This window comes from Tinamus guttatus, unplaced genomic scaffold (genome assembly GCF_059628265.1).
Source record: "Tinamus guttatus ecotype Peru unplaced genomic scaffold, ASM5962826v1 Tinamus_guttatus_pri_ptg000212l, whole genome shotgun sequence".
Taxonomy (NCBI): domain Eukaryota; kingdom Metazoa; phylum Chordata; class Aves; order Tinamiformes; family Tinamidae; genus Tinamus; species Tinamus guttatus.
Genome location: NW_028288746.1, coordinates 1544515 through 1567723, shown reverse-complemented (window position 1 = coordinate 1567723; position 23209 = coordinate 1544515). Strand labels below are relative to the sequence as shown.

The 23209-nt window shown below is 42.5% G+C and overlaps 1 protein-coding gene across 1 annotated transcript; it reads left to right on the top strand.

Moving 5' to 3' along the window:
• Positions 1–9454: 9454 nt before the first annotated feature.
• On the top strand, positions 9455–22127 carry HAPSTR1 (HUWE1 associated protein modifying stress responses). Its single transcript, XM_088524601.1, has 4 exons — positions 9455–9805; positions 10330–10410; positions 14515–14790; positions 21326–22127. The coding sequence occupies exons 1-4, from the start codon at positions 9586–9588 to the stop codon at positions 21568–21570; spliced, it is 822 nt and encodes a 273-aa protein (XP_088380727.1). The 5' UTR covers positions 9455–9585; the 3' UTR covers positions 21571–22127.
• The last annotated feature ends 1082 nt before the right edge of the window (positions 22128–23209 follow it).

The following is a 23209-nucleotide window of genomic DNA, read 5'->3' as shown; positions in this document are numbered from 1 at the left end:
ACACACTTCCTGCAACCTAGGCAATTATATAACATATATAGCTGAGGCTCGGCAATTATACAGCCTCTGCCATTCAAATGCTTCAAACCACTTGACAGCCACTCAGCAGGCATCCTGCCCAACAGCCCTACCGATGCAGCGCACATGCTAATCGTGTGCCAGAATCAGAGGCTGAGCCTCAGAGAGACCCAGGGACTTGGTCAGGGTCATGCTCCAGGACCGAGGAAACACTGTCACCCTCCCTCTCATTAGCTAATGCCAGGGAGCGCGTGCAACTTCCTCCACTCACACCTCAAGTGCAGATGACCAGGGACATCTTTTTATTCCAGTTTACCAAGAACATTCCCAACAGCTTTTTGTATTTATAAAGGCGGAGATAAGCAGCATAAATTAAAACAGTCAATATTAGAAATGGATGAAACCTTGGATTTGGAGAGTCTTTAAACCTTTGCTTACTAGAGCTGCTCTGTATTTATCTCCCTGTTGGAGAGAGAATGCTAACCAGAATAAACCCTTGCTCTGAGCTACTAATGCATTTTTTATAGTGGGAATGTAAGGAATTTGTAAGCCAGGAAAGTATCCAGCCCGCCGTGTGCACTAGCTAGTAATGACTCCATTAATTTGTTTAATCCTTTTATTCTGTCTATGCAGGGTGATTCTTAACTGTTTTGGTCTTCTTCCCAGAAGGCCTCAGCAGTTGCTGCGGGAAGGCCTGGTACGAGCCCCGCGCTCCGAAGCAGTTGGCTTGCTGCTACATTCGATGTTCGTTCCTTAATCCGTGCTGTCAGTGGCTATACATTAGGGAATCATTCTCATAAACTGCACGTGCACCAGGTGAAGCAAAGATGCTGGATTTAAGGATCAAAGACAGGCCTGAGGGCCGACCATCATTCCCTACAGACTTGAGCTTGAGGAGCCGTCAACCTCACTCAACGGCTAAAGGGAGGGTTCAGAGAAGCCCAAGTAGGAATGGAAGTTTCTTCTTGCCAATTTCTAGCCCTTCTATTAAAAACACCCCATGTGAAAATTAGTGCAGAAAAAATAACTGAAGTACTGCAGTGGAAAAACAAAAGTCGCTTTGTTCCTCCATTTCTTCTGTCTTCCTTCCTTTTTGGTTTGTTACTCTTTCCAAATACTGTTGATATAACACCTTCCTCTTTCTGATAAACAACCTCTTTAAAAGAAAGCTCCAAGGAGGGTAGAAATTGTTAACAGCTAGAGTCTTTTCCCCTTTTACTTAGTACCCCACTGACAGAGTCTGCAGTCCAAAGAGCTGGTGAAGGCAACGATGGGACATCTTCTGCTCTGGTAGTGCAGCAGAGGGGCAGACATCCACAGTAAATTCTCCCCTTCTATGTGAGTGTCATGTAAATGTGGATTTTCTGTCCTGTTTTTTAATTCTCTAGTAAACGTAATTGGTGGTAGAAATTTAAGAAATGAAGTTCTAAGTATTTTGACATGCAAATCCTGTCTGTCAAGGTTGTAGTTTCTTGCCCAAAGAAATTAAGAGCAGCATATTTATTTCATTTTCATTTCTACACAGAGGAGCCTCCAGGATTTATATGCTATTTAAAAAAAAAAATCCATTGAAATACATCCAGATCCATGTGGTTACTCACCTAATGGCACCTGTGATTATTTCATTACAATTGTCAAATTATTAAGCTGCAAATATTAAAACTATTATACATGAAAATACAGTCAAGCGATAATCTAACTGTCAGGAATACAGGTAAAGCAGCTTCATGAATTTTTATTTGTAGTATTAGAGCTCTCAGAAAGAAAAAAGAACAACAGTCCATTTCTTGCCTTCACAGCTCTAATTATCAATCTTCTGGGCTATTTAGAGAAATATCAATATTTAGAACAGATTAAGTCTCTTATTTTTCAAAATAGCTCAATGTCTATATACTGAAAAATGTCTCCCCCTCCTCCATCCCCATTCCAAACGTATCTAGAGTTGCCAACCTTGGCACATTATGAGTCAGGACACTAAGTCTGCTCTGGGGAGGGAAATGTCTTCCTTGCTTGTGTTTTCATGTCCTCTTCCCAGGGATTTACAGCTAAGCATTTGTCATGCTGATATTTAGACAACAAAAATAAATATAAACACACCTTTTTAAAACAAAAGATATATGATGACAATTTTCAGCTCAATTAAGGAAGAATTATATAGAAAATATGACATGCCCTGTGGCCTAGAACAGTGTAGTTTTGGAACAAAGTAAGAGGAAAGAGAAGCGAAATGCAGTGTTGAAAAAAAGACTTTGTGACTGGCAAAGACATGTTTCAAACTGCTGGTCACATTGCTGGCTGTCTGCAATGTTTTGGTTTAGAAACATCCCAAACATAAAGCTAATTCACAAAATATCTAAGAAGATCAAACTAGTACCTCTGAAAACATGTCAGGGGGATCATCTGGATGGGTTTTATTACTCACAGAAAGCATTAGGCTACCAAACTTACCCCTACAGTGTTTCCTCCTGTGTCTTGTCAAAAAGAGAAAGAAATTTACGCTAGAAAGCTAATATTTCATCTATCTACAGAAAAAATGAATGAATGACTTAAAGCACAAAATTCAGTTTTGATTTCATGATCACCTTATATTGAACTCAGTCAGCTCTGCCACATGAACGTGTCTACCTCACCTGTGACCCACAGGCCACAACAGGGAATTAATATTTTTCAAACAGCAAGATAAAATACCACTTTTCGATCAGCTCAGCTGCCTTATCTAGCTTGATACGCGGGTACACGGCTGCAAATGTTGGCATGGGGCTGGGAAGGGAGTCCTTCTGGTGGGTGCCCATACTCTGGTTAATCCTAGTTTTAGTCGACATTGCCTTCATCTCTCAGTGGAGAAAAAAAACCTGCCTGGAACCTTATGACTGGAACTAGAGCATTAAACCCTGAATAAAAAAGTAAAGGAAATAGAGATAAACAAAAAAGTGAGTATGGGAGAAATAAAAAAGAGGAAACTTAACCCATTTCCATATTTATTGGATTTGAGGATCTGTTTGTGTTGCACTCCCAGAAGTAAAACACAAGAAGAATTACAGAACATTTGTTGACAACTGACTATAGCTATGGGGGCAAAGAAATACGCTGTGGAGTTAGTGTTCCAACAGACTCATAAATCTGAGCTTGAATAGACCATAACCATTGTACTTCCAAGGCTCTAACAAGAGAGCACAGCAGGACATATTCTCACCATAGCAATTCAGAAAACTGTGCCATCCAAGTACATTTCCACTCTCTGCAACACTGATCTTTTCCTGTCCTTGCTTCTCAAAGGAAATTGATATATTCAGTTCTTGAAATAGCACTTGAAGCCTGAGTCCCAGCTACAGCGCCACTTAAAGTCTTCTTGTACATCTCTCTGAGTAGTAACATCTCTCTTATGCTGCAGAGAGTTACTGAAAAACAGGGTCAGACCTGAAGGGAATCTTCAGAGTTAGTCCAATACATGTCAACCGTTTCAGGGCCAAAACTCTTTCCCTGTAGAAACTCTTAGTATCTCTCTTAGTATCTTAGTATCTCTTAAGACTCCATGAAATGAACTCAGGAAGTTTTTCTGGTGGTCTCTGAAGTGCTACTGCCTTCAGCTGTGTGACTGGGAAAGGGGGAACACACAGGGACTCACACCTGGTCCCTGCAGAAAGTGATTTTAAGTGAAGTCACTGGATGAAGTGTGGGGGTTGCCAGGCTTACACACCCTTCTGCTACACCTGCTAGGTAGCTAGGGGTGAGCATGGCAGGTTATTCCAAATAAACCCAGAACTTGTCTGTAATATGTCCGTTGTATTTCATTTTAAAGATTTGTTCAACATTTTATGAGAAAAAAAAAGATCTTGTGCCATTTTCCTGTGGAAAGAGGATATTCCATTAAACACTTACAGTGTCAAACAGACATCGTCCTCATTTTCCCTGAACCTAGCAAAAAGCAGCTGCTCCCGAAGGCCACAATATGGCAGCTCTGCAAACATTATTCACTGAAACCAGTGGGCTGGTCCTTGGCTCCTATGAACTGGGATGACTCTTGAGTTCCCTGTTTACTGCCACATCCTGTTTACTCAAGACAGGCTGATAGGAAGCCTGTAAAAGACTGGCACCACTGAGATCCCTGAAGGACAAATATTACTTCTGTATTTCTTATAGAAGAGAAATATCTGCTTTATATAGATGGAGAATTAAGCAGGAAAGCTAGAGGAGCCACTCTTGGGAGTGCTTTGCATCCTACTCTCACACAGACCGCAGATGAAGTCTTTCCTGGACAGGATCCCAAGAGATTACTAGTATCCAAAAAGCTAGTGAATGCTCCAATAACTGAACTGCAGAACTGCAAAGATTTTCTTTAGTCTTTGGAATGCTTAAAAACCCAAAGAGCCCCTTACAGCATGAGAAAAATGACGTTACCGTAACGGGACATGTTTCCAAGGAATGAAAGACGCTCTCTGCTGAGCACGGGGTTAATTTCAGAAGCACTTTGCTGGCTGCGATCCTCAAGCACTCTGCAAGGCTGGCCACAGCACACTCGGTTTTGTTTTATGGTCTCTGATGCTCTAGAGAAGAAGGGAGCTAAACGCTGCCTTTGGGAGCATGGGGACAACTACTGCAGCCCTTTGGCCTCCTGCTGCTCTTTCAGCTAATGAGTGACACTAAGTGGTGACGCGGCTGCTGGCAGCATCAATCTTCATAGCGCCAAATGCGCCAACGTCCCAGCGTAAGGCCTCATGGAGAACTTCTCCTTTCATTTGTTATACTCTATTCAGGATTTTTTAAAAGCCTTCTTCACGAAGGCAAAGAAGCAATCCATATACTCTACAAGCAAGCGAAACTCCACAAAGCCACACAATAGCTTTTTTTTTTTTTTTCATTTTTTTCATTTACTTGGAAGCCTTTTTCTTTTATAGCCTAGTTCTATATCTGCAGTTAAGTGATTAGATACATTACAGTTAGACTTTGACCTGCAGTGGTCAGGAATCATCGGATATTGATTGAAATCTGAGGCCTGGGACCTGGCAGTTGGATTAGACCTTGGGTTAAAAAAAAAAAAAAAAAAGGGCCATGAGTTTTGCTAATCAGGCTCCCAAACTGAGCTCAGCTTCAAGACCAGTCTCTGTACCAAGAGGATATAAACACCAGTGCATGCACAGGTGAATGTAGCTGTGTTATTAGAAGCAAAACTTACCTGCTCATTCATTGTGTTTCATGAAAATAAGATATTCACTGTTTTTTTTTTCTTTTTGTTTTAACTGCTAGCCCTTCACAGCATACAGCCCACAGCAACAGGACCTTGTTCGTGAATATTAACCTTAATGTGCTGTGTAGAAACTGTTTTTACTTCTAATGATGTACTGGAGCTTTGACTCTAGAGGAAAAAAGGCTGTTTGGAGGAGATTATAGACAGGCAGGGCATGAAGATAGACTAGGCTGTTCTGAAGTACTCATCAGCAGGACTGTGTCATAGTCACTAGGTGCTTTAGCCTATAATGCAAGAAATCCTATTTATTTCCACAGAACCAAGTACGTAGCAAGTTACTACCTACTCTAATTGGAAGCTACTACTCTTTTCGGTAGATGTTGGATTTATACATAGATAATTTGCATGTCAGCGCAGCTGAGTAATCTTTCTTGCTCCTTGTCTGGATTCAATAGTTTTCATCATCAGGGCCTTTCATGAGGTTTTAGGACCTGTTCCCCCAAAGTCAGCATCTCGTTCATACAGAGAATGTCTTTTTGGGGCAAACGTTATCTGGATATCTATTTTAGGCAAACATATATTGACAATGCTTTAATCCCATATTTTCAAGTTGCTTTTATGTGACAGCGTTTTGATCATGATCTTAGCTGTGGTGCTGGTGAAGTGTTCGGAGGAAATTGGGAGAGGGCTGCAGACATGACTGCATTACTCCTTTTTAAAGTTACCAGCATTTTAACACCCAAAACATGATTCACACGGCCTTTTTGCTGTGCTCATCTAGTTCTGTGTTTGGGCTACACAGGCAGAGGACATACCTTTACCTTGGAACACAACGTTAAAAATGAAAAGAAACAGTGTCTTATTTCTCTTCTCTTTACTTCCCATATAGTTAAAACAGTAGAGTGCGAGTCTCTTGTGACCACAAATGACGCCTGTGTATTCATGCTGTTGATTTCCAGCTAGTTTCTCTTCCAGAATGCGTCAAGTATTTCCATAAAATCCTACTCTAGCTTCAGTTTTGCAGTGCGGAATGCTAGTGCCAAGCTAGTATATATAAAAGCCTAACCGACCGTATCAGTAGCAGCCTAAATTATCTTCATGATCTAATATGCACTAGTTGGTGCGCTGTCATTCTCTGCAAAGCAGACTTCTCATAGCTGCTTGCTTGCTCATGCATATTATCTCAGATTTACTTTGGCTGAAAACTTTTGCCTGAGATACACTGCAATTTCCAGTTGAGCAGCTTACTTCCCTACGGACCTGCTCTTTCTGAGATGATGGTGTACCTAGATTCTGATCTCAAAGGACAAAATAGTGAAGAGACACAAAAATATTGACATTTGTACCCATTTTTTTCCCTCCAATATCTCAAACTAGCAAGAAAATTCTCTAGTACAGATATTTATAAATTTGGCCACAATACTGGGAAAACATTTTCATATCTATTTTCAACCATCTATGCATTCAAATACTTAAAGTTCTTACTCTGCTCAGTTTGAACAAATACCATTGGCAATAGACCCTCATCCTCCTATTTCTTATTTTCATGTTCTAAAAATGCTTACCCTTATTGATTACTAAATTCAACTCTCAGCCTGCATAAGGACAAGTGCTCAGAGCCTCCTGCAAGCAGCACCCCACACTGCTCCGCAATCATTTCCTCCCACGGGATGGGATGCTGCTCTCGGGGAAATCGGGATGCACGGCTCCGAGGTTCCTCACACGCCACATCCATCGCACGTCAGCCTTGCATTTCCTCCTGGTCGTTTCGCATTTGACCCAAGCCAACAAACCGTTTGCCAGCAACCAATCCCACCAGCACAGCTGCTTTTGCTCTGCGCCACCAATGGCAAGTTACAATGGATTATCACTAAACTTTTTATTTACTTATTTATTTATTTACAGAGAGGAAAAGTTCTTTAATTAACCAGTGTGGCTCAGAAAATGTTTGAGCTAAACTTCTTATGAGGAACTGGGGAAGAAGAGGATTTGGATGTGTTAAGGGGTACTTTGTACGTGGCATTTTTTTGTTACTTTTTCTTTCACCTTTGCTTTCTCTTCCACAATTTGCCTGAGAAAAGTCAGCCAGAATTGCCCCTTTCTTCACTTAATGCTACTTCTTCTACCTGAAGGATTCCTTTGCTGTCGTTACTCATTCTTTCTTCTAGTCCCAGAAAATTCTTGACTTTTTTTTCCAGGTTCCTAACCCCCTGATGAATGGGATAACCCTTCAGGTGACTTAAAAAAAAAAAACATCTGTAGACCAAGCTGAAGTTCTTCAATCCATTTTATTAAAATAATGCCTCAGGCTTCCTAATTCTATTAACTAATCATAATAGAGATCTCTATGTATGATTACCTGCAGGAAATTCAATATCCCCAGTTTCAAGTGTGCCAAGCCTCTCTGCACTACTATCCCTGAAATCACTGCCTGTGAAAATTGTAAAAACACTCCGTACAACAGATCCAGCAGGAGCCACTCTACCTGGTGTGGCGAGAGCAGATGGGAAAAGAGCCCTCTGACAATTTTAGCACTTTCTCTAAGATGTAGGTGTCTCCAAGAACTGTGCGTAGCCTGGTTGCTCAAAACGAAAGGAGGAAATTCTGCTAGTATAACTTTGTCCTGGATTATGTAACCTAGCGATGGCTTGTGGCTCCCTGCTTCATTTATATTACATAGTTGTCAGCCATAGCCAGATTTCAGGACTGCATGCTCGATAAATCATAAGTAACGTTACATTGCATTGGAGTAAGCAAGTGTTTATTTTAAAGTTGCCAACATTATGCAACGCTCTAGAATACTCAGAAAAGAGCTGTGTGGTGCAGAATGGCCGTGCCCACTCCCACCTCGAGCTCTGAGCCCCTGACTTCAGGTTGCAGCAGAGAGTTCAGCAAAACCCGCTGACCCCCCCACTGCTGCTCCCCTTTTGATCAAGGCTTGATAAGGGAGTTTGATTTAAATATCCTATTTATCAGAGCAGTGCCATCATCTATTGCTATTTGACTCCTTTCAATATTTTAAAAAATCAAGAGCATGTGAGGAAGAACTTCTTTCCTGTGAGGGTGCCAGAGCCCTGGCACAGGCTGCCCAGAGAGGCTGTGGAGGCTCCTTCTCCGGAGATCTCCAACCCGCCCGGAAGCCACCCTGTGCCCTGTGCTCTGGGTGTCCCTGCAGGAGCAGGGGCTGGACTGGGTGATCCCTAGAGGTCCCTGCCAACCTCAGCCATTCTGATCCTGTGAATGAACATTTCCAAGCAGTAGGAATGTATAAGAAAGCCTTTTCAGTAGAGGGCATAGTGTCATCTTTCATTCTTTGTCTTAGAGCAGTTGTACAGGAGAAATAAAAAGTCCATGTTTTACCACAATTACCTAACACACAGTTATTAGCCTAGTGATCAATGCATGGTTTACAAAAGAGGTTTCCATTTATTGTAGCTCAAGACAGTAGCTCAGTTCCTTTCTTTGCTTGGGAGCTGATGTGAGGCATGTTGGAGAATTTATGTTTAACAGATGTAACAAGCACCTTACTCTTTCGGGATAGGAAGGGGAAGGCGGTCAAGCCCGGCATCCCCTGTCACTACGCTCAACTCCTTCCCTTGTGCCTCCAGCAGGGCCGGCCCAGCCTGCACCGGGAGGCAAGGCCTTGGTCAAGGGACTTTGATAAAGTACTGTACTTATCAGAGCAGTACTCGGACACAGTGCCGCAGTGTATCACTATTTGACTTCTTTTAGTGTTTAGAGAGCTCAAGAGCTTGAGGAATGCACGTTTACAAGCTGTGGGGATGTATAAGAAAGGCTGTTTGGGAGCGGGCAGCAGGCTGGTCTCCCCAGGCTCCAGGGCCGCGCCCTCCGCCTGGCCCCGTGCCCGGATGCGCCCGCGGCCTCCGCGTCCCCCCGCATCGCAGGCCGCCCCGCTGCCCTCGCCGGGCCCAGCCGCCCGCCGCCATCTCAGGGGCCGGGGCCGGCCCCGCGGCCGGGCGGGCAGCGCCGCGGCCGGGCGGGCAGCGCCGCCACCAAGATGGCGGAGCGGGCGCGCCGGGGCCTGCGCGTGCGCAGCGCGGCCGGCGGCGGAACGCCCCGCTGTGACGCGCTGACGGGCGCGGCGGGCGGCCAGTGCGGCGCGCGGCGGCCCCGCGGCGGCCAGTGCGGCGCGCGGGGCGGGCCCGGCGCGGGGCGGCACCATGTTGCCGGGCGGCCCGGCGGCCTTGGCGGCGCGCGGGGCGGCGCCGGCGCTCAGTGTGTTTGGAGCCGGCGAGCGGGCGGGCTGGGCGCGGCGCGAGCATGGGGGTGAGGTAGGAGCGGCGCGGCCGAGCGCGGCTCCCGAGCGGCGCGGCGGCGAGAGGGGCCGCGCGGGCTGCGTGTGCGCGTGCGGCGGGCGGAGGATGGAGGAGAAGAAGGAGGAAGGCGAGGCGGAGATCCAGGAGCACGGCCCCGAGCACTGGTTCAGCAAGTGGGAGCGGCAGTGCCTGGCTGAGGCCGAGCAGGAGGAGGCGCTGGCGCCCGAGCTGCAGGACGAGGCGGCGGCGCAGCCCGAGCACAAGCAGCAGAAGCTCTGGCACCTTTTCCAGAACTCGGCCACGGCCGTGGCGCAGCTCTATAAGGGTGAGCGCGGCGGGCCGGGCGGGCGGCACCGCCACGACGCGGCCCGGGAGGCGCGGGGGCTTCCGGCGCGGCCCGCGGAGGCCGGCGGGGAAACAAAATGGCGTGAGGGGGGGAGCGGCCGCCGCCGCCCGCGGCCTCCCCCGCGCGGACCCCGGCGGCCCCGCCGCGGCCGCCGCTCTTCAGCGGGGCTGGTCCCGGCCTCAGCCCCCCCGACGCCGCAGGAGCCGCTTCGGCCCGCGGGGGCCGCCGTGGGGCCCGGCGCGACGGTTCGACAAAATGGCGAAGCGCGGGGCCGCCCCATTGTGCGCGGGGCGGCGGCGGGCGGGCGGGCTCCGCGCTGGCCCCTGCGCGGCCCCGGCGGCTCCGCCGCGCCGGGAGCCGCTACCGGCGCCGCCGCCGCGCGCCGCCCTGAGCGCCAGGAGCCCTGGGGAAGGTGGAACAAAATGGCGAAACCTAACATGGCCGTTCGGGGTTGGCGGCTCCAAAATAAACAGCGTGTGTGTGTGTGTGCTTGCCTCCCGCAGACCGCGTGTGCCAGCAGCCGGGGCTCTCCCTCTGGGTCCCCTTCCAGAACGCCGCCACCGCCGTCACCAACCTCTACAAAGGTAAGGGCCGCCGCGGCCGCCCGCCCCGGCCTCCCGTGCCGCTTACTCATGAGCGGGGCCTGCTAATGTCTCTTATTCATGCCGATAAAATCTGGCCCGGCTCTGCTTCCTGGATCCGGCATTTTTTTTTCTTTCTCTCTCTCTCTCTTTTTTTTTTTCCCCTGGTCTGCTTTAGCTGACGATAGTTGAATCTTTTCTGTTGCCTCATGTTGGTGACTAATAATTTACAAACTCTTTTACTTCCAAGTCTGTGTGAAGAAAAGGTTCTCTTTAGTATGTGGCCATCCTTAGTGTGTTCAGGGCAAGAGAAGAATAGATCATTAAATGCAAAAAGAGTAGAATATCTGTGTAAATGTTGCTTAGATTTCGGTGCTTGCATATTGCCTGCTACAAGGTCTGTTAAACATGGGAATAGCCTTGCGATGCATTCACACTTGTAGCGAACCATAAGTTGGGTTGGTAGCAAGGCCTCACCTACGCTGGGCCTTACAATGTGACAAAAATGAAATTGTAGATACTTGTGACAGTGTTGTTTCTTAAATAAGTTCCCAAGTTTATTTTAAGCACCAGACTGCCATTTTAAGTATGTTCAGGGTGGCTATAAGTAAGTCACGTTAACCAGCATTATGCTTTTGGGCGTTTTGGTTGTCAAGATCTGTTTCTGAATCCTCTTACTGTTAGGGTTAATACAAGCATTCTTCTCGGTTGAAGAACTGACCATTGATTTCTAATTTGTTTAAAAGATTATACATAAATGATAAGTAAATCTTGGAATTGGTGTAGCATGATTACAGTTATGACTTTCACCACCAGAAGGGGGGAAAAAGTTGTTTATTTTTAAGAAAGTTAAATTTTTATCTTTCTGACTTAGTATTAATGATTATTGAGGTGTGGGGTGCATTCTTGTCTGTATAGCACTATGTATGGCTTGTTTTGCCTATTTTTTCCTCATTTGTTTCTAGTTTCACAATATGTGGATTTACTTTAAACAACAGAACTTTGTAATATGCCTGAGGGCTGATTAGGTGTCTGACAAATGTGAGGAGACCGAGGAGGAAACAGATGTGAAACCCTCAGAGCTAGGGATCTGCCTCTCTTGCAGAAAACCATCTGTGCATCATAAGTTACTGTACAGGGGCAGCGACTTACATCGCCGGGTTGACGTTGGCCTCAGGGAATGGGTCACTGGAACACAGACAGGGTCACTAGTCACTTGAGGAAGGATGGTGGTGTTAGAATAGCAGGAGGCAATGTTAACAAGTTGCCTGGAGTAATTATAGCCTGTTTTTACCAGTGGCAATATTGTCCTTTAGAGCATTATTACAAAGGGCTCTGGTTTATTGTTGTTTAGTTTTGTTTAGATTGCTTGATTACTTGTATTATGGGCAAAATGAGCCCTCTTCACGTAGTGGCCAAAAAAAAAAGTATACGCTTTGCCAGTGATTAGAGAAACTAGAACTTAAGTAGGAAGCTGTTCAGTTACAACTTAATACTCTTAAAAAGGAACGCTTCTAGAAATTCTACTTTAAGAAAGTTTGTTTGCATACTTGGAACTATGTTTTTTTGTTTAAGTTGACTCCCAAATGGGTAGACGATCCCCTTCGTAGGAACTTGTGGAGAGAATACAACTCTTAGTGAGAACTTGTCTTCCTCGTGATGACTGCTGCTGTCTGAAAGTCTTCTGTTATATCTGTTCATGTTTTGGAGGAATTTGTCAAAACACCGGAGGAGTGCTAGGGGTGATGAACATCACCGTCTCTTGCCCCTGCAGCTGGTTTCTAATCTGAAACTTGGAATTTTTGATGTGTTTAATTTTTAGCAAGAGCAGCATAAGGAAAATGCCATAATTTCTTGAGTTTTAAGTGTTTACTCTAGAGAAAAAAAGATTAAGACACTTAAGCTTAACTTAATATCATGTCATTCTTTGAAATCTGTGTGGATTTGGGATCATGACTTTTTTTTGTTCAGTTCTATTGATTGAGAGTTGTTTAAAGATGCAATATCTGCATATTTGTTCTCCAGATTGTACTGAAGGTGGATCCTACTTTTAGGCTTTAAACTTAGTGATTACTACAGAAAGTCCTGGAGTATGTTTTTTGAGGCTAATCTTGACCTGTTTTTTTTTTTTTTTTTTTTTAGATTAAAAAAATGTTTGGTATGCTTTGCAATGTTGGTTTGTACTTAGGAGCCTCCTAATGAAGGAGATTTCGGTGGTTCTCTGTCTCTAGCTTAACTTCATAGACCAAAGCAGTTGTTAAACATTAAAAAAAAAAAAAAAACCCACGCACAATCTTTCCCAGGGTAATGAAGTCTTGAGTTTTTTCCAGGCTACATCAGTATTCAGTGTTTGACCTCCTAACTAGTTCATAGTTAGCCCTTTGTAAAGCATTCCAGTGTACAAGGAGAGCACATCGCTGACGTGCTAAAAACGGGCTCCAAGCTTCTCAGAGGGGACTTGCTTGTCCAAGGGTTTCGGGAAGTGACAAAAGAAATGCTGTCTACTTCCAAGCTAGTTCCAGAGTTTTAGTAGCTTTTATTAGTGAGAGTGCACCAGAGCTGTAGCTGTTGTGAAATATAAAATGGCTGAAGGAATAATCTGTTGTGCTGGCGTTGCTTTGACAGAAATTAGCAGTCATAAATCTTCAAGTTTTTTGATTACAGAGTAGCATAGGCAAAATGCTTTTAGTCTTAGGGTGCATAAAAGGAAGTAAGACGTTGCTGTATTCTGAGTGTGCCTAAGCAGTCTGTGCTTTAATAGCTCCAAGGTTAAACTACAGTCAAATCGAGGTATTTTTTGTTTTTTTGGTAGGTAGTCTGAAGCAATGTGGCTTGACAGTGTACACTTTAATTGCAGTGTTTTCTGCACCAAACAGTATACCTTTTGAAACTCTCAGAATAATCTTTAAAAACAGAACTAAGTAGTGGTGGTTTGCTTTGTGTGCATGTGAAAACTATCTTAGAAAACTAGCATTTTCTTACATAAAAACAATGTCTTCAACAGCTGTTCTATAAGCACTTAAGTCTTTTCTGGTCAAGTGGCTGTTATTTCGAATTTAGTAAAGCAACAACAATGCTTTTTTTTTTTTAAATCAAAACCAATAAAAAGCACTCTTAAGGTAAATTAAATTGGGGTTGATACTGTTCTGGTGTGCCCTAATGGGGAAAGAGCTAATGTGGCAGTCACTCACATAAACCCGAGATGTAGCTACTGGTAAAGATCTAATACCAAATATCTGTGACAAGCAAGGTGAGTGTAATTGAGTACAGAGTATGGTTTGGCCTACCTGTTACTGTTCTTTACATTTATTCACATATTCAACTACTTGTTGAAGAATTTTAACTTGCAGAAGTCTGGAAACCAATCATGTAAGAGTGTCTGTTGGAGGCAAAGCTATAACTGATTTGCACAGGTGACCAGTTACATCAATGAGGAATGAAATTGCGTTTCATAGTAGGATTAACTGCCAGTAATACCTGCTTAAATAAGTTTTTGTGCATCAGACTTGCAATGAGCAGTTTCCTTAGACTTCATTTTGTAATTGATCTGTTGCATGACTGAAAGATACTGCAGATGTTTCTGTTCTAACTAGGTTCAGAGCTCTGCCCTTGTGTAAACTGTCTGTGCAGTTTAAGTTAAATAGTTTTTCAGAATTTCTCACAGGCATCAAGAAAAACTGTTCTATTCCTTTTTTTGTGGTGTTCTCATTGAACTGATGTACTTTCAGGTGTATTGTCTATTAATTTCTCAAGTGGCTTCAGACTGACAAGCCCGAACTATCTGTTCTAAATGTTAATACTCTGTAGTTTCAAAAACTGCTGTGCTGTAGTGTAACTTGAAGTACAGTAAATAAATACTATTTAAGGGGTTTGAGGTTTTTGGTGTTCTAATTTGTGAAGAAGAGGGAGTCTAAGTTACTCTTCTCTTTAGACTTAAAAACCTCACAGTGTTGCTAAATTTTCTATGGCTAACTTGCTACTGTTACAACAACCTGTAGAACATCTTGTTTATTATGGTTGACAGGAAGCCATGTCAGTGATATGTGGTGTTTTATATCGCTCCATCTGTGTGACATTTGCTAAGAACATGTTTTTGTCTTCTTGCAGAAAGTGTGGATGTCCATCAACGAAGTTTTGATGTAGGAATTCAAATTGGCTATCAGCGTCGGAATAAGGATGTGTTAGCTTGGGTCAAAAAACGCAGAAGAACTATTCGCAGAGAAGACTTGATCAGCTTCCTATGTGGAAAAGTTCCTCCTCCAAGAAATTCTAGAGCTCCTCCAAGACTGACTGTAGTATCCCCTAACCGAGCTACTTCAACAGAAACTAGCTCATCTGTAGAGACTGATTTGCAGCCCTTCCGTGAAGCCATAGCTCTGCATGGTAACAGTTTTTTTTCCAGTACTACTTGGTTAAAGTTGGGTGGAGGTTCTTAAAGCATGTCTTCCTCTTAAGCTGTGGCTCTTGGCAGTTGTTGATGTCCTAATGCCATGTACCCATTGCTTCAGCTGAAGGTATCTACTTGCTTCTCTAAAGGAATCAATGTGTTTTGGCATGCGTAAGGCTTGTTAGCTACTAAAATGCTGCTTTAGTCAAATCTTGAATACAAGTAAAAGTACTGCATGGGCAGGTAGTGAAATTAGTTTTGGATGTGTAAATCTAAAGCTTTGATTCAACATACTGAACACAGTTTGTGCTTCAATTTGTTACCAAAGCTAGGTGCGTCAGTGCAAATTTTTAGAAATTGATAATATGCCAGGAACTAGTTAAATACTAAGATGCAGCTAGTAGCCAGTGGCTAGCAAATTTGGCCAAGTGTGGGGGAGGATTTAATGTCTAAAAGATCTCTTCTGTATCTGGGGAGCCAGATCTCGCTCAAAATGTTATTAGGTGCTAGTTGATATGGTTGAACATTCTGCCCCCTAACTAGGACTGTTCAGAGGGGTATTGTATGCTTATCTCAAGAAATCCAATTCAGAACTCAGACTAATTGCAAATTAGAAATGAAATATCTCAAGTCTTGTCAGACTGAACCTTCTTCCTTGTAGTCACTAGCAATGTGCACTGTGTATTTACTGTTCCTCATAGCGAAGCATTCAGTAACCAATTCTGAACTGTAGTGTTACCTGGAAACCAAAAATGTGTTTAAAGTAGTTAATCACTGGTTATTATGCTTTCTAAAAACCAAAGGGGGAGCACAAACAAGTACATCTCTTAGAATGTCTCCTATTTATATCCTAAAAGTATATTGAAAATTAAATTACCTAGAAATACAATCTGTGAAACTTGAAAAATTTTCACCACTTTGGTATCCTCAGTGTGGCAGGGGATTAGTGGGTTAATAATTGGATCAATAGATCCTTGAAAAGGATCTTGGAAATGCAGTCTTCCTTCTGCTCTGTAATGGCAATTCTTCAAGATACATAAACCAGACACTGTTACTGTCTAGGTGACAGCTTGATTCTGGTATTGTTTGTGGCTCTGACATTTGAAACAAGTGTGCTCCCACCCAGTGCTCCAGTCTTCTCTAGGCAGTTTTCTCTATTTTGGAAGCTGGTCAGAATTCTGTGTACCAGGAGTGCTTATCCATGGGTCAGGCTAATTTCATAAAGCAATAACCAGCCTTTTAAAAAACCTGCTTTCTGAAACTGTAGTTGAATCCTATATGCAGGTCACTTCAGCCAAGTTTATCAAATGAGAATAAATAAGGTAGTTCTCATTTCTGCCTGAGTTTTCTCAAAACAGAGTAAATTCATAGGTGTCCTATTTGATAATGTAGCACTCCTCATGTCTTTATTTCTTAACACCTCTTTCACACCGAGGTGGCTTCCTGGAAGTAATTGCTTTTTAGTGTGGTCATGTATGACCTGTTAGGTTTTTTAGGTTTTTTTTTGTTTTGTTTTGTTTTGATAATCTAATACAGGTTTGTGAACCACATGCACTTCTCTGTGCTGTAGTGGCACTGCAGAGAGTAGAAATATGCAGTTCTACTTCATCAGCTGGTAGACAAGATTACATGTCAATCACCTTCTGGATTAGTTTGTCCTGATATCAGTTTCAGTCTGTTCTTTGACACAGATGCTTTTGTACTAATCCTTTAGTGACAAGGCCTGTGTTTATACTCATACCTGTTTTTAGTTTATTGCACAGCATAGCTGTGTTCCTCCAGCTTTCTCTGCCCCTTTTTCCTTTTGCATCAGGAAAAGCTGTGAAGTTTGGTGTGAACACCAAACATCATTGCAGTTAGCATAGCTATAGATGCATCTTCATCTGCTTTTTGAATACACAGTGACTCTTAAGTTCTGAGAAGAGCTTCAGATATGAGTTGCATCCAACTTAAGCTGCCTGTCTTAAAATTTCTGAAAGCTGATTTATGCCAGGTGTTTTCCTTCTGTGCTGCTGGAGCTAGCACATTTGAGTCCTGAAGTGTGGATGGCAGGTCCATCATTAGCCTTTGAAATTTGGGCTTGGGCTTCTAGGGTGGAACATGCTCATACTATGAAACGCGCACTGTGCTTTACAAACCCACCTCCCAAGGTAATGAGAAAAGCACTGTGATTTGGCAATGAGGAAGCTATCGTAGGGGAGAGCAACATTATGAAATACAAATTATATTCAAGCTTTCTTGCAGCAGCAGGGCAGTGAGAACATTGCTACTTTTGCTCCTTAGCTTTAATGTTGAGGTGTTCCACTAATATGATTCTGGGGGAGACCTTTGCTTTAGCACACAGGAGTGTGTGGCCCCTCAAGACACTACCCCTTCTATTGTGCTGTCTTGAAATATTGAACGGCAGTGCAAAACAGGTGTTAGCAAAGAGGAGGAAACTGATAAAGGATGAGAGAATAGAGTTCAGATACAGTCTGAAGGGGTGTAATATGGTATAAAAGCTGTGTACAAAGCTATCGTGGAGGTTAATATCTGCAGCTAAAACTTGCTGAGCAAAAACTGAAGCAGAGTGTAGCCTAGAGGGAGATGTGTGCTACTTTATCTGGGCTTTGGTCGCATTTATGTAAACTTAAATGCTAATTTTGATACTTTCTGAACAAAACTTTTGGAAAATAATTCTGAGCAGCAGCTATTTTGTATATAGTCTTTAGTAACCTGAGTAACTCATCACTGTAGATGTGATTATAGTGGAGATAAAACAGCTTGTGTAGACCACTGATGATAAACTGTCACCTTAAAATAAGCAAATGTATTTACCTTAAGCACTCTGCGTGCCTCAAAACATTCACTTCTGACAAAAACATTCTAAACTGGATAGTTTTTGAAGAGTTCTTAATTATAAATTAGCTAGTATTGATCACAACTTCTCATACTACAGTTCTTTAGACTTTAGAGGTGGTCTTGGTGGGTTAGACATTAAAGTATCTAATGATCAGAATCTCTGTTCTGCTGCGTAGACAACAGTGATGTGCATGTGATCAAGTTAATCACAGAGTAGAGATTTGTGGTGACGGAACGGTGTTACTAGTTGTCATGTGAGTATTTCTAGTGTCTGTTGCTGCTCACTGTATTGTTTTAGCTGTTTAAATGTTTTGGAGAGAGGCACAACCAGAGCACAAATAGCTTAACTCTGAATAATTCACAATAAATGGATTTTCTAAAATTTCCTTTGACAACAGCAGCATTTCAAGAAGAAATGAGCTATGAATCATTGTTCCTGGAACATGTTCCGTTAGCAAGTAGATTCCTTTGCATTGTATTACTAATAGTCATCAAGGACCTTGCTTCATGAAATAGCAATTTGATATTTCAGTACCTTGAACTTGGTTTCTGTCTCTTCTGTACTTAATTACTTAATTCTAAACTGTAGTGTAAATGTCTGAGATAACATTCTGCTCTTTTGGATTAGTCTCTACTGCTGTGTAATATGGATAACTGAAAATTGTTGCTGGAGTCTGTTTTACTCAGTAATGACTGTTAAATTGAACTAGTGGGTATAAAATACAAAATGAAACAAAAGCTGGAAATATTTCTTGGGTTCCAATATCCTTGTGCTCCTGTCTGTAGGAATTAAACTTTCTTCTGCTTTAAAAATCTCTAATGTCTCAAAACTTACCTCCTGAATCTTGTATGCGTGTTTAATAATAGTGAGTCAGTGTCACTGAATATTAAGTAAATGCCTATTTGAGGCACTGTTGCGAAGCCTGGCAGTGGTCTGGAGCATATTACAAATGCATTTTTTTAAGTTAACTTTTGTATCTAATGCACTTACAAATGCTTGTCACTTGGAATGGTTCTCCACAAGCACAGTTCTTGAAAGTGTTGACTAAAAATCTGTTCACTTTTACAATAACCAAATAGGGAAGCTCATTTTTTAAATTTTTCATTTAAATTTGCTCTGTATACATAATTAAAAGATGTCATGTAAAAATCAGCACACTATGCTGTGGCTACTATGGGTTGTAAATAATAGAACAGTAATTGACAGAAGTGATGTAACTTGCTGTTGATTTTAATTGGTAGTAACTGAACCTGTGTGTTCAGAGCAGTCTCCTTTTGAACGATGTGGTGCTCATGCTGGCAGGGGAGGAGGGGAGGCATTTGCAGAGTATCAGTTTGGGTTTGAAATTCTTGTCAGGGATCTCTAGCTTCCATGTACAATCAGATTTGGGGTTAGTTCATCCTGTATATTAGAAAATCTTTCTAATGTGTCATGCCAGTTAACAGTAAACTTGCTGCTGTTTGAATTGTGTGGAGTTTTATTTCCTGTCCAAAATTCAGCCACTGGCTATCCAAGTCACAGCATCTGAATTGGCCTTTTCTGCCTTACAGTTATATAATCTAATTAGTTGCTTTACCTGGTAGATTTTAGGAAACACTCTTCACCATGGCTTTGATTTTAAGCTTAATATTAGGGAATATTAGAAGATGCCTAGCTTTGCAATTGATTTCACTAAATCAGCTTCTATGTAACATCTGTCATTCACCGTGGCAGTAAGAATTTAATGAGAGAATGCGTGTGGTCTACATCAGTCTCTTAACCATTGCTCAGAGCCACGTGGGAACCCTTGATGCACCCCTAAAGCTTCTGCTTAAAGCACTCTCAATTACTACTCATGTTTCTGCAGCTTATTGTGTAGCACCTCATCTATGTAAAAGTATATGCTGTGCTTTTACAAGAGCTAAGCTTTAAATGTTCATCCAACTTCAATTTGCAGCAGAGTGAAGTTGGTTGACCTGTGCTATCATGATGTACATCAGCTTGCCATACCTGCCAATGGCTCCTGAGTCCCCTTATCTCCTTGAGGCTTCTGGCAACTGATCTAGTGCCTCTAACATCTCTTCTGCATTCTCTAGTATTACTCATGTGTCATCTGGATTTTTGGCAGATGTTCTGACCTTGCATTGCAGGTAGAGAGCTGTTTGAGGTTGTGCTCTTTTAGCTCTTCAAAGCGTGTGGCTTTTTGCCCTGTGTTTGGGAGCAGGGGTATTCCAGGAGTAAGCTTGAAACAGTAGAGACTTGCTGAGCTTAAGTGCATGCTGACTCTGCAGGAATGTTTAGTGTATGCTCATTCTGTTGCCCTACAGAATATCTATTCTGAGGCACTTAACCATTCAATACTTTGTATGCTGTGCATCTGTTAGCCTCATTTCTTTAAGAAATGTGTTTATATGTAGCTGTTCTGTTAGTTGGTCTTCCAGATAACTGAATCTCTCAACTCTCTCCAAAATAGAGCTTGAGTCTGAAAGAGAGAGTTCCTACAACTGGGCTTCATGGAGCCTCTGAAGCCACTTGTGTGGCCTGTCAGGAGCTACTAGGTAGGGTTTTGTTGGTCTTTTTTTGTCAACTTCTGGCTGCTTAGTTAGTAACTTCGTAGGTATTTTAGGTGGTTGGGCGCATGCAAGATTGACACAAGATGGATAATGGAAAAGAGTAGCTGAAACTTGTTGCTAGTTTGCTCATCAAAAACTGAGCTTAACACTTTAAAAGATTGCAGAATAGTTGGTTGGAGTGGACCTCTAGAGATCATCAAGTCTACTAACATAAATCTTGTTCTGCTTCCTCTCCCAACACTTCCTGCATGACTCCTTCATGGGTAGCATTTCTTGGGCTGAGGGTGTCTAGAAAGTCTCTAATATTTCTATTTGAAGCAGTTCGGATAGTCAAGATGTTTGAACTCTGGCTTATTGATGTAGTCTGAACCTGAGATTAAGAATTTTTAGGCTGGCATGTTCTGTATCTTGTACTATAATTTGGAAAGTTCTGCTTTACTGAATGTTAACCTTGCTGAAGACAAGGTTAATTTGGTACAAAGCTTGTTGAATGGATCTGTAGGAAATTCCTGTTGCGATCAAAGGAGTTGTTAATAAGCTGTGCACAAATGAAAGTGATAGATTGTTTTGGGTAAGGTGTGCTGTTACACATTTCAAGGGATTGTATGGTCTTGCTGGGTGACTTCATGACTCTTGAAGTGCTCATCTCAATAGTATTGATGTGTTGGCTGAGAGCGACAGCCCTGAAATGAAGCTTTTGCTTAAATTATTTAAATGCTAGTTGCTCCAGAAAATCTGTGTCAGATCTGTCATACAGCAGCTTTCCTTAGGACAAAGGCGACTTGGAAGGACTGGAGGGAGCAGGGTGGTGGCTTATTGGGACAAGACCAAGTTAAATGGGTATTGAAAGCCCTTGGCAGGGCCCTGCAGATGCTTAGGTAGCAAACTGTAGGTGTTAGGCTGCTCCATTAGCTCCCTTCAGCCATCATAAAAAGCAGTTGTAGCAACCTAAGCAATAAAAGCTAAGAAGGTGTGAATATCTGGAGTTCAAATAAGTAGGTGTGTGCATAAATATTAGGGGGATATTAAACACTTCATTCTAAAATCCCTGCTGGAGAAGTATCATTCCTTTTGTTGCATGCAGAGCGAAGCAGCTCTTTACTGCGTGACCTAAATGCTCTTTCTTTTTCCCCCTAGGTCTTAGTGGTGCAATGGCTAGTATAAGTGTTCGCTCGAGTACACCAGGCTCTCCTACTCACGTGAGCAGTGGCTCCAATGCTAGTCGAAGGAGAAATGGACTCCATGACGTTGACTTGAACACTTTCATATCAGAAGAAATGGCACTCCACTTGGACAATGGTGGAACTAGAAAGCGTACCTCAGCCCAGTGTGGCGACGTCATTACAGACTCACCAACTCATAAACGCAACAGAATGATCTAAACTGCAAAAATTTCAAACCCACCATGCTGCTTGAAAGCCACTTGATCCTCAGAGTACTATTGAAAAGGAAACGTGAGGCCATCTTCCCATATTCACTGTTTAAGACAAATGAATTCAATAATTGCCATAAAGGAAATTTTAGATATTACATTAGATGCCTCTTGTAACTGCGGCTTTCTTAAACTATATTCTTAGCAGAGGACATCAGATATTGTGTAGTAGTTAGCAAGATCATCATAGGCAAACATGTATCCGTTCCAAGGCTAAAAGTGACCTTACTTGTATTCTTAAAGGGAAAGGAAATTTCAGATGTTTATTTGGTTATAGAATGCTTTTTTTTTTTTTGTCCTTTATTTCCTGCTGTGTTGAGTATTTGCTTAAACAGTATTGCCAGTTTGACTGAAATTGTCTACAACTTGACTTGGCATCTTTGTCAAAACTGCAGGCTTCCATTTTTGCAGCACTGTACCATGCACCTAGTTTCTATATAGTAACAGTGTGCAAGTTATAAATATTGGACTGTACCCTTTTTAGTTTTAAAAGCAGTTGATAATTCTGGTGATTGTGTGATAATGTAAAGAGGTGCTACGATGGTCATGCAATTAATACTTAATATTGACTCAATACAAGGATCTTTATTGGGTTTACTTTGTGTGTTTTAGTGCTCTGAAGTAGCAATATTAAACTTTTCCCCAATTAACTTGATAGGCTTTTAAATCTTCAGTTTGAGAAAGTGTATGTACTTCTTGGTATTATCCTTGTGGTAACCATACACAGTGCAGACTGCACCAGTGCTGACCTAAATTTAGAGAAAGATGTCCTGTAATTGGAAAATAGGCTTTTCTGTTCAGTATTAGTGAAGGGTAGGTTTTGTGTACGCCCGTATCCCATTTTACATTTCTTGTGAAGTAATTGCCCATTACTGGGGAGGGGTGGGAAAAGAGGGAACGAGGGGGAATAGTTGGAAGAAAGGGGTGTTCTAACAAGTAAGACTTCTGGTCACATATGGAGACTTGGACTAACTTAAACGAGATTGTGTGATGTCATCTCCTGCAGGAGGGAGTGACATGCAGCTTCTCTCAAGTGCTAAGAAAATAATCTTAAACTGGAAGTTGATTATAAAGCTCTGGTTATATCTAAACATGCCGTAAGGATGGGTTTAAAAGGACAAATGGCTTTCTTTTTTGTGTGTTGAGCTTACATTCATAGGATCAAACTCTGGCTGCCATAAACCTAAGCATAATCTAAAAGTGAACTATAGATCTGCTGCAAATCAGTTCTGGAATGGGGAAGGATATGTGTCAATATTGGAAGAACGTTGTCTAACTGGGAGCTTTTCTACACTTATGTGCAACAAGTTTTCCTCTTTGGAGAGCTCTGGCTTAGGTCCTGTCTATCTCTGCCCAGACGAGGAGTAATGCAGGAGGGAAGAGAGAAGGAAGAGCTCCAAACCTCAGCGCGAGGACAAGGTATTTATTGAGGCCCTATGCATGCTGTAACAGAAAGGATAAGCAGATTTGGGGTGAAATGCAGCTGGGCTGAATCCACAGTACATTTAAAAAAAAAAAATCCGGTCTTCTAAGTTAAGGCACTTTGAACTACTTTTTAATATTCAGCTCTTCAAGACTTCTGCTCATGC